Source organism: Thalassophryne amazonica, chromosome 6, assembly GCF_902500255.1.
Source record: "Thalassophryne amazonica chromosome 6, fThaAma1.1, whole genome shotgun sequence".
Lineage (NCBI taxonomy): Eukaryota > Metazoa > Chordata > Actinopteri > Batrachoidiformes > Batrachoididae > Thalassophryne > Thalassophryne amazonica.
In genome coordinates, this window is record NC_047108.1 from 63,081,809 (window position 1) to 63,094,646 (window position 12,838).

Genomic DNA, 12,838 nt, shown 5'->3' on the forward strand with positions numbered 1-12,838 from the left:
CCTGGCCATGGAACAACTGACCAGCTCTTCACTCTCACAAGGATCCTGGAGGGAGCCTAGGAGTATGCCAATCCAGTCTATGTGTTTTGTGGACTTGGAGAAGGCGTATGATCGGGTACCCAGGGAGATACTGTGGGAGGTGCCACGGGAGTATGGCGTGAGGGGGTACCATCTCAGGGCCATCCAATCTCTGTACTCACAAAGGGAGAGCTGTGTTTGGTTTCTCTGCAGTAAGTTGTATTCAGCCTCTGCCAGGGCTTCACCTTGTCCAATCTTATTTGTGATATTCATACACAGGATCTAGAGGTGTAGTTGGGGGGAGGACGATCTTCAGTTTGGTGAGCTCAGGATCTCATCACTGCTTTTTGCAGATGATGTGGTCCTGTTGGCTTCATCGGCCTGTGAACTCCAGCACTCACTGGATTGGTTTGCAGCCGAGTGTGAAATGGCTGGGATGAGTATCAGCACCTCTAAATCTGAGGCCATGGTTTTCAGCAGGAAACCGATGGATTGCCTACTCCAGGTAGGGAATGAAGTCTTGCACCAAGTGAAGGAATTCAAGTACCTCAGAGTCTTGTTCACGAGTGAGGGGACAATGGAGCATGAGATTGACCAGAGAATCAGCGCAGCAGGGACAATGTTGCATTTGATCTACTGTACCGCTGTGATGAATAGGGAGCTGAACCAAAAGGTGAAGCTCTCAATCTACTGGTCAATCTTAGTTCCTACTCTCACCGACAGGTCATGAGGGTTGAGTCATGACCGAAAGAACTAGATCACGGGTACAAGCAGCCAAAATAGGTTTCCTCAGCAGTTGGCTGGTGTGTCCCTAAGATATAAGGTGAGAAGCTTGGTTTTTCGTGAGGCGTTCGGAGTAGAGCAACTGCTCCTTTGCCTTGAAAGGAGCCAGCTGAGGTAGCTTTGGTAAGGATGCCCCCTGGGTACCTCCCTAGGGAGGTGTTCCGGGCATGTCCAGCTGGGAGAAGACCCAGGATTAGGCAGAGATTATATCTCCATTCTCCATACTGGCTTGGGAACACCTCAGTATCTCCCAGTCAGAGGTCGTTAATGTGACCTGGGAAAGGGAAGTTTGGGGTCCCCTGCTGGAGCTGTTGCCGCAGTGACCCGGTCCCGTATAAGTGGTTGAAATGAGTAAGTGATTCTGATATTCATGAAACCTATGTAAAAGGTAGACCAAATTTAACTGAACAGAATATTTTATTCAAACAAACACAATAGTTAAAGAAATAATGAAACACTTGTGCATGCATGTATTACCAAAACAGTTCAAGACATGCTTTATGACAGAAACATTCCCAATAAGATAACTGCTTGGACATTTTATTCTTCTCAGGAAAAATCGTTTACAATAGTTTACCCCATTTGAAGCTATTTCTAAAATGCCATAATGGCAGAACGTTAAATGATGAAATCCTTACATTCAAATGTATTGCAAAATTAAATTGTTATTCAAAACATATATTTCTATCTTATCAACAAATAGAAAAAACAGAACTAAACCAGTTTAATTTTTATGTAACCAAGTGAACGGAGGAATGTCTGTATGAGGTGGTAGGTTCATGCTTGAGATTTTCTCTGGATTCTGCATTTGATGAAAGCCCTCTTGTCCCATAGGTTGGGGGGAAGCATGTAGGGACCATTATGAACGCAAAGGACAGTCATCTCCTGAGCGTAATTTAGATTGTGCAGGAGCTGCAGAGGCACAGAAGGAGGTCAGAACAGCAGAACAGGGATAAAAACACACTGAAGTTGCACAATGCAGGGCAGATGTGTGTATGTGCAAGCACTCAATGTGTTTGACAAAGACTCACTTTGGGGGTTATGAAGAAATACTGAGACGTTGTCTCTTTGCAAGCCGTGCTGACAACAATGTCAAAGACCCTCCTCTCATTTACAGGATCCATTCCCTGGGTCCAAGATACAAATGGACAGTCACAGCGGAGCAAACATGTGGCTACTTACCATTATATTAATTAAGGGTACTGGGGGTGAGGTGGATTCTCAGATGCATCATCATGTGAACGTTGGTCAATTCTGAATAGATTCACAAGTACCAAAAATCAATGTACTAAATGTTAACTGCAGGGGTAGGAACACGGGTGCTGCCCACCATTAAAGAGCACTTTCATGTTCCTTATGTAAACGTTTTCACTTCAGTACATTTACCACACTGTGCTCCAAGTCTATTGGAGACAGCGCATGGAGCAGCTGCAGGTGTTGAGAGCTGCGCGATGAAACAACCAGTGTGCATGTGCATCGTGACAAGATACACATAAATGTTTTATCTTTTACTTTCGTGGAATGGTCATAGTCCAAAGTGAAGTCATTCACATAAATAAAGTGTTGAGGGTCGCTGCATCCACCACATGACAGAATCTTTCCAGGTCCTAGATGGCAACCACCAAGGTAGACATTTGGCAGATAGATGACAAAATAGTCATCTATCTGCTGCTGCTGCAGCCAGGTGGTATGTAGGCATCCCCTTGGCCTTTTCCAGTTAGGGTCCTTAACACGAAGGCAGCCGCACACTGGATCATGCAAACAGAAGTGTATGCCATGTGGCCATAATACCGTAGAAGATTGTCCCTCACAATGCAAGTGGGACTCCTCACAAGTCTCCCCAAGCAACTGTTAATTTGAGAATGACCCCTCTAAATACCTTTCCCAGCCCAGAGAGCAATGTAATACCCCTGTAGTTGTTGCAATCTAGGTGATCATTCTTTCCTTTCCACAAAGACGTGTCTATTTCCACAAGCAACTGCTCATATTTGTTACAGAGTCAGCAATGGGCAGAAATATGGATCAACATTTATCTGTCATTTGGTACGTCTTTTCTTCACACATACCTGATTGATCTCATCCACCACTCTGAAGGGGCATCGATTGAGCTCCTGCAGAGCCATGAGGTAGAGCATTGTGGAGACACTGCGTTCTCCTCCACTTTGGTGATGTGCTGTCAGCTCGTGGAGATGAGTGCTGCTGTGGAACTTCACCCTGATGCGGATTCCATACTTGTCATACTCCTCCTGAAGTGGACAGCAGTAATTCACAGGAAAAGTCATTGCCAGATGTATAACGATTATAAGGTATGTCACGCTTTTTAGGGTTACTAATCAGTTACGATTATTTAATGACAGTCATCAGGTGCTCAAAGGCTTTTCTTATTTTAACAGCTGTGAAACCCAACTTTTACTTTTATGAATCATGCATCAACCAAACTTGGCTGATCTGCATTCACTGCTGACTGTTTTCAGCACTGGAGCACCAATATTTTGTGTTCTGCATCATTCAAGTGTTGCAAAGCGCTGAACTCAACAACAGGTAGTGTGTAAAACTTGAACTGTCATTCACATATTTATTTTCTAAAACTAGAAACACTATCACCACACTTTGTCCAGGAGTCAGCTCTGAAATATTTTATGCACAGATGGAAAGGGCTGGTACAAAACTGCAGAAACCACACTGCCACCTCCCCAACTGCAAACTGTCAGAATGTAGTGGTGCTGTGTGAAGAGGTTTTCTTTCTCTAGTTTGATTCATTTCTTTCAAGAAGCTAATCAGGGACAAATGTTTTTACATCTGAAACTGTCTTTTTAGCAGACTCAACGTTGAGGTGTATGGGTTAATCAAAATTCCAAGATGCATAAAACATTAGTATTGTAGTTGATATTTGGATTTGCTGTCCACATTAAACAGTGGTGCTTTGGCGTTTACATAGTTTATTAGTCTGATCCATGATCAAAATGTAATCGGCAGGTGCACTGCAAAAACCTTTAAAATATGACGAGAGAGAAAGGAGTAAAACTGGAAAAGTGACCAGTCACAGCCCTTGCAGTCTCAGTCTTGTGCGTCAGGCTGCAGAGAGGGTTTGCAGCCATGCAGAGGGCTCTGATCTAAAGTGGTTTGGTTCGCCATGCCCAGGGATATGTGTGAAACTTAACACCACATTACAGTGCAGGCAGCAAGCAGTATTTTGTTAATAATCACCGGCCTTGAATTACAGCCTGCCTCATTTAGGTCCGTGTCTGAGCACGGTTCGAAAAAATAAATGGCCGGGCTTTTAATTAAAGAAATACAGTAACCACTTTCCTCGAATCAGCAAGTGTCAGTGCTGAACTTCATATCATCCCTCTGTTACTGGGCACCTCCAGCCCCAGACTGCTCTGTCCAGTACATGCGAGGGTTTTTTATTGGAAATACACTAGGACGGGACAGGATGTTTTGTCCCATGTGAGCAAAAATCCATTATACAAAATCCATTATACGTATATGGTGTATTACATGGACAAACCATTCAAAAGCACTGGACTTTTGCTTTTGTCCGGTGAGTGCAAATATCTGGTTTCTACAATGACGGTTTAGGTGTGTTTTACTGTATACTCATTTAATTTCCTCCTCAAACATTTGGTTGAGTGTAGTGGCGTAACAAGGAACAACAACACTGTGCCCTAATGCAGGACTGTCAAGGCCAGCGCTCTTAACCAGAGTGCATGGCAACCTAATGTCAATAGCAAACAGATAGTACAAAAAATAAACAATAACAAATGTGTTTAAAAAAGTAAAAACCACATGTGAGCAGTCTGAACATTTAAATTTTAAAATCTGAGGAATAAATATTTTTGATCTAGTATAGCCTGGAGAAGCAATCAAATGTCACTTGGCACAAATCTGATATTCTATTGACGTGTAGTGCTGATACGTCCTTTCTATGGCTTTAACATTTTGATTGACATGTTATGCTACATCATTACACACTTCCCCACCAATCGGTAAGACTCAATCATTCAAGTGAAAAGCAGATCACGCTTGCGTTAAATGTTGCATGTAGGGAGGGACTTCAGGTGATGGGCTGGTTAGCCCCGCTGGTGGGTTGGCTGGTTAGTTTAGTTTAGAGGCTGGCTTAGTGCTGTAACTTTTTTAAAGCAATGACAAGATTTTAGCTAAAAGTATCTTCTCAGTGTTTCTGTGAAGGATCTCAGTTGTCCAGGTGGTTTCCATAGTCGAGAAGCTTGAATCTTTGACTGGACTGGGTTGCTTGAAGTGAGGACATTTCGCTTCTAATCGCAGAAGCTTCCTCAGCTAAAATTCTTGCTCTGGTAGTCTGACTTCTGTCTTGACTAGAAGTAAAAGACATTGGGCCTCATGTATCAACGTTGCGTACGGCGATATTTGAGCGTATATGGGGTGTACGCCAAAATGGCTGCGCTACTTGGCATTCATCAATGTGGTCTTTGGCGTACGCTGCGCTGAAAATATACACCAGGTCGAGAGGTGGCGTAAATTATACACCAAAATGAACCAGCACTGGAATCCACATAAAAATGAAAATGATCAACATGATTAACAGTGCCAGTATACAAATCAATAAATAACACTTTCTTGATTATACTACATAATAATTAATACAAATCCTGCTTTTGCGGGATTGTTGGTCTCGAGCATGATCCGTGGCCACAGCGCTGACTGCAAAGAAAGCGCTGCTCGCCTTTTCTCCAGAGCCTGGAGCCAGAGCAGCGCTGAGCTTAACTTTATGTGGTGTGATCGTTTTAGACAATGAAATTGATAATTAAAACTGTAGTGTTGTCATTCCCTTCGCCCGTGTTGCAATCAGGTTTTGTCTTCTCCATTCGTTTGTTACAATAAAATAAATAAAGAAATACATTTTAAAAATAAAGAAATCTGAAAAATTAGGCGTGTCTTATTAACTGAGCGAGCAAATATCCACAAGTCAAGAATTACTGACATGTGAAAAGAGAATACAGTGGTCCCTCGCTATAACGCGGTTCACCTTTCGCGGCCTCGCCGTTTCGCGGATTTCTTTAGTCCAATTTTGTATGCTTTTTTTTTTTTTTTTTACAGCGCATTGTGGTCTGCATGTCTGTTTATAAGAATCTTCTCTCCCAGAAGAAAAAAGAGCGCCAACAACTACCCATAACTGTGTTCTTCACTCGGAAAAAGACACCTGCAGCGAGGTGTGAGTGGAAAAGGCGCGACAGTGGCGCAGCGCCAGGACGAAGAGGCGCGGTCAGAGGAACTGTGAAATACTGGTCAGTCACTATTAATAATTTCTTATGTGTCCAACCTCGTAGGTTGATTGTTAAAATTAAATTTGTTAGTTCTAAAAGCCATCATAATTATTTATAGGAAAACGTTCTATTTTTATTTCTCAAACAAATGTTTGGGCCTGAAAACAGGTTGGTCTTATTTTTCTACTAAGGTTTGAACTTTGAGAGTGTTTACACATGAGAGAAAAGTGAGAAAATGTTAATGCCTGATTGAGAAAAGTGTATAAAGTGGTTTTACAGGGTTTTTACAGCTTTAAAACATCTATAATAATTGTAAAAAAAATAATGCTGACTACGTCGCGGACTTTGCTTTTTGCGGACTATTTTTAGAACATAAGTCCCGCGATAAATGAGGGACCACTCTAACACTTTTTTGATTATACTACAAAACAATTGATGCGACGGCCGCTTTTGACACTCTATTGGCACGCGTCGTGATTGGTGAAGTTGTTTTTCTTTGCCGTCTTCCTGGTCGTTGTGAAATGAGGATGTGTCTGAAGCGGAGTCTGAATATTTATGGGCGTGTTTATTATAATTACGATTGTTTTCACCCGCCGCATTTATCAAGGTCACGTCAGGCATACGCCGGAAATGGGCAGGTGTGCACTGCTTGATACATGTCACGGCAACATTGGTGTACTTCAAATTTACACCGTAAATTTATGCCAAGTGCGCAACTTTGATACATGAGGCCCATTCAGAGTAAAAGCCTTAGTCGTAAAGTCTGTTTTACACTGAAAGACTTTTGTTGTGAAGTTTAACACCATGAACTATCTCAGATTTTATTTAACTTTATTATCAGTAGCAGAAGAAACAGTGTTGTTTTGCCTGCAGACCCAAACTATGGAGAGAACATGTTAATCTCACTGCTGTGCTCAAACCTCACTCTCATTGAGTCCCCACCTCAAGCCGTTTCCCAACCCTGAAGAATCATTTAGCATCATCCTGACATAAAAGTTGTCACCATTAAATTGTTCATATATGCTACGTAACGAGTGGGAGGCGGGGCTCAATGCAATCACTTTCTGTATTTGAAATGCAGGCCATTGTTCAGTCCCGGGTGCCATTGTGGTTGCATTACTTGCTAACCACCAGCTACACCACAGGATGACTCTCTGAATGTGCACTCTGCTGCACTCTGAATGACCACATACCTCACTCTCTGAGTGCAGATCGACCTCTCCTGCACACTGCATGGAGCGGAAGAAATTGCTGAACTTTTCATTGATCTGTTCCACCAGCTGTTTTAGCGGAATCAGCCAGCGCTCCTTGGCCTGTGAATAACATGTACACGTTACTGCGCACTTTGGAGGAATGTTTGCTGCATCCCTAAAAGGCAGTTTCAGAAGAGCTTTTGTACTGCTAACGTCACTAACCTCTGATATGTTTTGTCTGTAAGCATTGAGGGCACTGCTCTTTTCTTCCAGCTCTTGCTCCAGTTGTCTGATTTCTTGCTCTCTCCGGTTGTACTCATCTACAACCTTTGGATCAGAGAAGACAAGACTTGAATCAGGTTGTATTCATACTCAGCCAAATACCACAGAAACATTTTTAAAAGTCCAACATAAAACAGAAATCAAATAATTTTTTACATTTCATGATAGATATTTTTCAAAATTGTAATATACTCTTTGAATTGTGATACAAATTTTTCCCCCTATTTTTTTTTTTAATGAATCAAAGGCATATTAAACCCCAAGATTAATATTCTCATGTAAAAATGAAACTCCAACATGGATATTCTGATGTGCGCTTACATTTTCACTGAGGCCAGTGAAGTGTTCAGCTCTGGCCCGCTCCTCATTCAGCCTGGCGTCAATCTCATCCAGCGTGTCAGGCAGCTTGGTGAAAGCCTATTTCAAAACAACCAGAAAGAAACATTTTGACTATTATGTCAAATAGTCACAATCTATATTATAATAGCCAAGTGGCCTGTGTACGTGTATGCATGCGTGCATGTGTATAGCTTCGATTACTGAGAAACTGGGGAGAGCTGACATTTGGCATGCTTATGTATTCTGGATCAAGGATGAAAGCTGCAAAAACGGAAAGTTGATAGGACTAATATTTTTGGAGAAATTAGCAATATTATCTAACAACAGTGAACAATGGACGTTGTGCTACAATCAGGGCTGTGAAATGAAAACTGTAAAATCTGAGGAAAATTTGCAGGGGGTCTGGGGGGCTCCAGAAACCAAATTAATTTTTTTTAATCTAATGATACATTTTCAGCATCTCCTGGAAGAAAAAAAATCTCAAAATCAGTGCATATATAAATTATGCTATATTCAACCTTTCATTTGAACTGTCAATGATGTTGAAATAACAGAATATGACATGGAAGTAGGACCTGGAAAGATTTTCCTTTTAATTGTAAACCAAATTATTCATTAACTCAGAACAATTAAACTACATGAAATTTATGAAGACTGAAACACCGTTAAAGCATTTCAAAAACCACAGCTAAAACTTGTAGAATATTTTGAAAATCATGGTAAAACATCAATAACATACCTTATTGTAAAAATGCCACATATTCTTGTGTAAATTCCTGTAAATCCATTCAAAGCCAGTGTCTTTTTCCCATGAAAAAGTCTACATGAATTAAAAACTCATTTACATTCTTCAGCAAATTCATGTAAATCCATTATTCAAAGTCCCGCCTTGGTTTCCAATGAAAGAAAGTCTAGATTAATCAAAGAAAACTCACGTAATCTTGTCTAAAATCCTGTTTCAACAGCACAATGTTTATTTTCCAGGGAGAGAAAAATTCTTACCGTTTCCTGATGGCACAGTTCACTTTTCCCGTTTCGTTTATCTTTCAGGTGTGTTTATGAAGCCAACACTACATTGTCCATATCCGACTTTTTCAAACCGTCTTTCTTGCCATCTTCTCTCTGTCTGACAGTGCTCCATGACACAGACATGGTGCAAAATTCTTCTTTTAAAAACTTGAGAGCTATAAAAGTTTGCGATGCTCACATGCTACGTAAGGTTAAGCGTTGTGCAGGAGCCACACAGCGTCACCTCAGCAACCAACCAGTCCCGCTTTACGACAACTGTCCTAACAGCCACGCTTTGAGTGGCATTTATTATCCGCGGATCCGAGGAAACTGATTTGTATTTGTAACACATAGATCAGTGTCCGCGGACTTACAGTAGTGTTCAGAATAATAGCAGTGCTATGTGACTAAAAAGATTAATCCAGGTTTTGAGTATATTTCTTATTGTTACATGGGAAACAAGGTACCAGTAGATTCAGTAGATTCTCACAAATCCAACAAGACCAAGCATTAATGATATGCACACTCTTAAGGCTATGAAACTGGGCTATTAGTAAAAAAAAAAAAAAGTAGAAAAGGGGGTGTTCACAATAATAATAGCATCTGCTGTTGACGCTACAAACTCAAAACTATTATGTTCAAACTGCTTTTTTAGCAATCCTGTGAATCACTAAACTAGTATTTAGTTGTATAACCACAGTTTTTCATGATTTCTTCATATCTGCAAGGCATTAATTTTGTTGGTATGGAACCAAGTTTTTGCTCATTTACTAGTGTGCTTGGGGTCATTGTCTTGTTGAAACACCCATTTCAAGGGCATGTCCTCTTCAGCATAAGGCAACATGACCTCTTCAAGTATTTTGACATATCCAAACTGATCCATGATACCTGGTATGTGATATATAGGCCCTTGCATCACCATCCTTCACTGTCTTCACTGTGAACTGTGGCTTGAATTCAGAGTTTGGGGGTCGTCTCACAAACTGTCTGCGGCCCTTGGACCCAAAAAGAACAATTTTACTCTCATCAGTCCACAAAATATTCCTCCGTTTCTCTTTAGGCCAGTTGATGTGTTCTTTGGCAAATTGTCACCTCTTCTGCACGTCTTTTATTTAACAGAGGGACTTTGCGGGGGATTCTTGCAAATAAATTAGCTTCACACAGGTGACTTCTAACTGTCACAGCACTTACACGTAACTCCAACCTGTCTTTGATCATCCTGGAGCTGATCAATGGGTGAGCCTTTGCCATTCTGGTTATTCTTCTATCCATTTTGATGGTTGTTTTCTGTTTTCTTGGACACGTCTCTGGTTTTTTGTCCATTTTAAAGCATTGGAGATCATTGTAGATGAATAGCCTATAATTTTTTGCATCTGCGTATACGTTTTCCTCTCTCCAATCAACTTTTTAATCAAACTACGCTGTTCTTCTGAACAATGTCTTGAACGTCCCATTTTCCTCAGGCTTTCAAAGAGAAAAGCATGTTCAACAGGTGCTGACTTCATCCTTAAATAGGGGACACCTGATTCACACCTGTTTGTTCCACAAAATTGACAAACTCACTGACTGAATGCCACACTACTATTATTGTGAACACTGCCTTTTCAACTTCTTTTTTTTACTAATAGCCCAATTTCATAGCCTTAAGAGTGTACATATCATGAATGCTTGGTCTTGTTGGATTTATGAGAATCTACTGAATCTACTGGTACCTTGTTTCCCATGTAACAATAAGAAATATACTCAAAACCTGGATTAATCTTTTTAGTCACATAGCACTACTATTATTCTGAACACTACTGTATAAAACATGCATGATGTCATAAAAAAGAACGCTTTGCGACTGACATTTTAAAAACTGAGTGGCGATCACGATTACAGAGTACAACACGAAAACCCCCTTCCTCCCCATGATGAAATCTGCGGAATTTCGCGGATCCGCTGAGTTTTCACAGCCCTGTGCAATGCACCATGGGAGTTCGGGGCTTTAAATGTTGTTATTGTGGTTCATGTTAGTTTAACAGTGTTACAGTGTTGTTATTGTTTTATTGTGTTTTTGTAGTTCAATTGGTTTAGCCACTTTAGTTAAGTGCCATGTTGCCGTTACCATGAGTGAGAAGTGTAGTGCATTTGATGTCTTCCGCCACTGTCTGTTTGTGGGTGTGTAAAAAATAAAAGCACTTGCTTGGGGCAGAATGCAGAAAAGACAAGAAGCTCTGTGTGTGTGCATAACTTCCTTGACCCAAAATACATAAGCATAGCAAACGGCAAATGTCAGCTCTCCGCAGTTTCTCCGTGATTGAAGCCATACATATGCACGCATGCATACATGTACACAGAGGCCACTTGGCTATTACAACCCCTGGCAATAATTATGGAATCACCAGCCTCGGAGGATGTTCATTCATTTGTTTAATTTTGTAGAAAAAAGCAGATCACAGACATGACACAAAACTAAAGTCATTTCAAATGGCAACTTTCTGGCTTTAAGAAACACTATAAGAAATCAGGAAAAAAAATTGTGGCAGTCAGTAACAGTTACTTTTTTAGACCAAGCAGAGGGAAAAAAATATGGACTCACTCAATTCTGAGGAATAAATTATGGAATCACCCTGTAAATTTTCATCCCCAAAACTAACACCTGCATCAAATCAGATCTGCTCGTTAGTCTGCATCTAAAAAGGAGTGATCACACCTTGAAGAGCTGTTGCACCAAGTGGACTGACATGAATCATGGTTCCAACACGAGAGATGTCAATTGAAACAAAGGAAAGGATTATCAAACTCTTAAAAGAGGGTAAATCATCACGCAATGTTGCAAAAGATGTTGATTGTTCACAGTCAGCTGTGTCTAAACTCTGGACCAAATACAAATGACATGGGAAGGTTGTTAAAGGCAAACATACTGGTAGACCAAGGAAGACATCAAAGCGTCAAGACAGAAAACTTAAAGCAATATGTCTCAAAAATCGAAAATGCACAACAAAACAAATGAGGAACGAATGGAAGGAAACTGGAGTCAACGTCTGTGACCGAACTGTAAGAAACCGCCTAAAGGAAATGGGATTGACATACAGAAAAGCTAAACAAAAGCCATCATTAACACCTAAACAGAAAAAAACAAGGTTACAATGGGCTAAGGAAAAGCAATCGTGGACTGTGGATGACTGGATGAAAGTCATATTCAGTGATGAATCTCGAATCTGCATTGGGCAAGGTGATGATGCTGGAACTTTTGTTTGGTGCCGTTCCAATGAGATTTATAAAGATGACTGCCTGAAGAGAACATGTAAATTTCCACAGTCATTGATGATATGGGGCTGCATGTAAGGTAAAGGCACTGGGGAGATGGCTGTCATTACATCATCAATAAATGCACAAGTTTACATTGATATTTTGGACACTTTTCTTATCCCATCAATTGAAAGGATGTTTGGGGATGATGAAATCATTTTTCAAGATGATAATGCATCTTGCCATACAGCGAAAAATGTAAAAACATTTCTTGCAAAAAGACACATAGGGTCAATGTCATGGCCTGCAAATAGTCCGGATCTTAATCCAATTGAAAATCTTTGGTGGAAGTTGAAGAAAATGGTCCATGACAAGGTTCCAACCTGCAAAGCTGATCTGGCAACAGCAATCAGAGAAAGTTGGAACCAGATTGATGAAGAGTACTGTTTGTCACTCATTAAGTCCATGCCTCAGGAACTGCAAACTGTTATAAAAGCCAGAGGTGGTGCAACAAAATACTAGTGATGTGTTGGAGCGTTCTTTTGTTTTTCATGATTCCATAATTTTTTCCTCAGAAATGAGTAATTCCATATTTCTTTCCCTCTGCTTGGTCTAAAAAAGTAACCGTTACTGACTGCCACAATTTTTTTTTCTTGATTTCTTATAGTGTTTCTTAAAGCCAGAAAGTTGCCATTTGAAATGACTTTAGTTTTGTGTCATGTCTGTGATCTGCTT

At 40.6% G+C, this 12,838-nt stretch overlaps 1 protein-coding gene across 1 annotated transcript in view; it reads right to left on the reverse strand.

Moving 5' to 3' along the window:
- Nucleotides 1-1,251: 1,251 nt before the first annotated feature.
- Nucleotides 1,252-12,838, reverse strand: part of smc5 (structural maintenance of chromosomes 5) — a 74,638-nt gene continuing 63,051 nt past the window's right edge. The window contains exons 19-24 of the mRNA XM_034172296.1: nt 7,844-7,939; nt 7,463-7,567; nt 7,241-7,360; nt 2,868-3,047; nt 1,833-1,928; nt 1,252-1,713 (exon numbers count right to left, since the gene is read on the reverse strand). Coding sequence (XP_034028187.1) covers nt 1,579-1,713; nt 1,833-1,928; nt 2,868-3,047; nt 7,241-7,360; nt 7,463-7,567; nt 7,844-7,939 — 732 coding nt within the window. The 3' untranslated portion in view covers nt 1,252-1,578. The remainder of the gene's footprint in view (nt 1,714-1,832; nt 1,929-2,867; nt 3,048-7,240; nt 7,361-7,462; nt 7,568-7,843; nt 7,940-12,838) is intronic.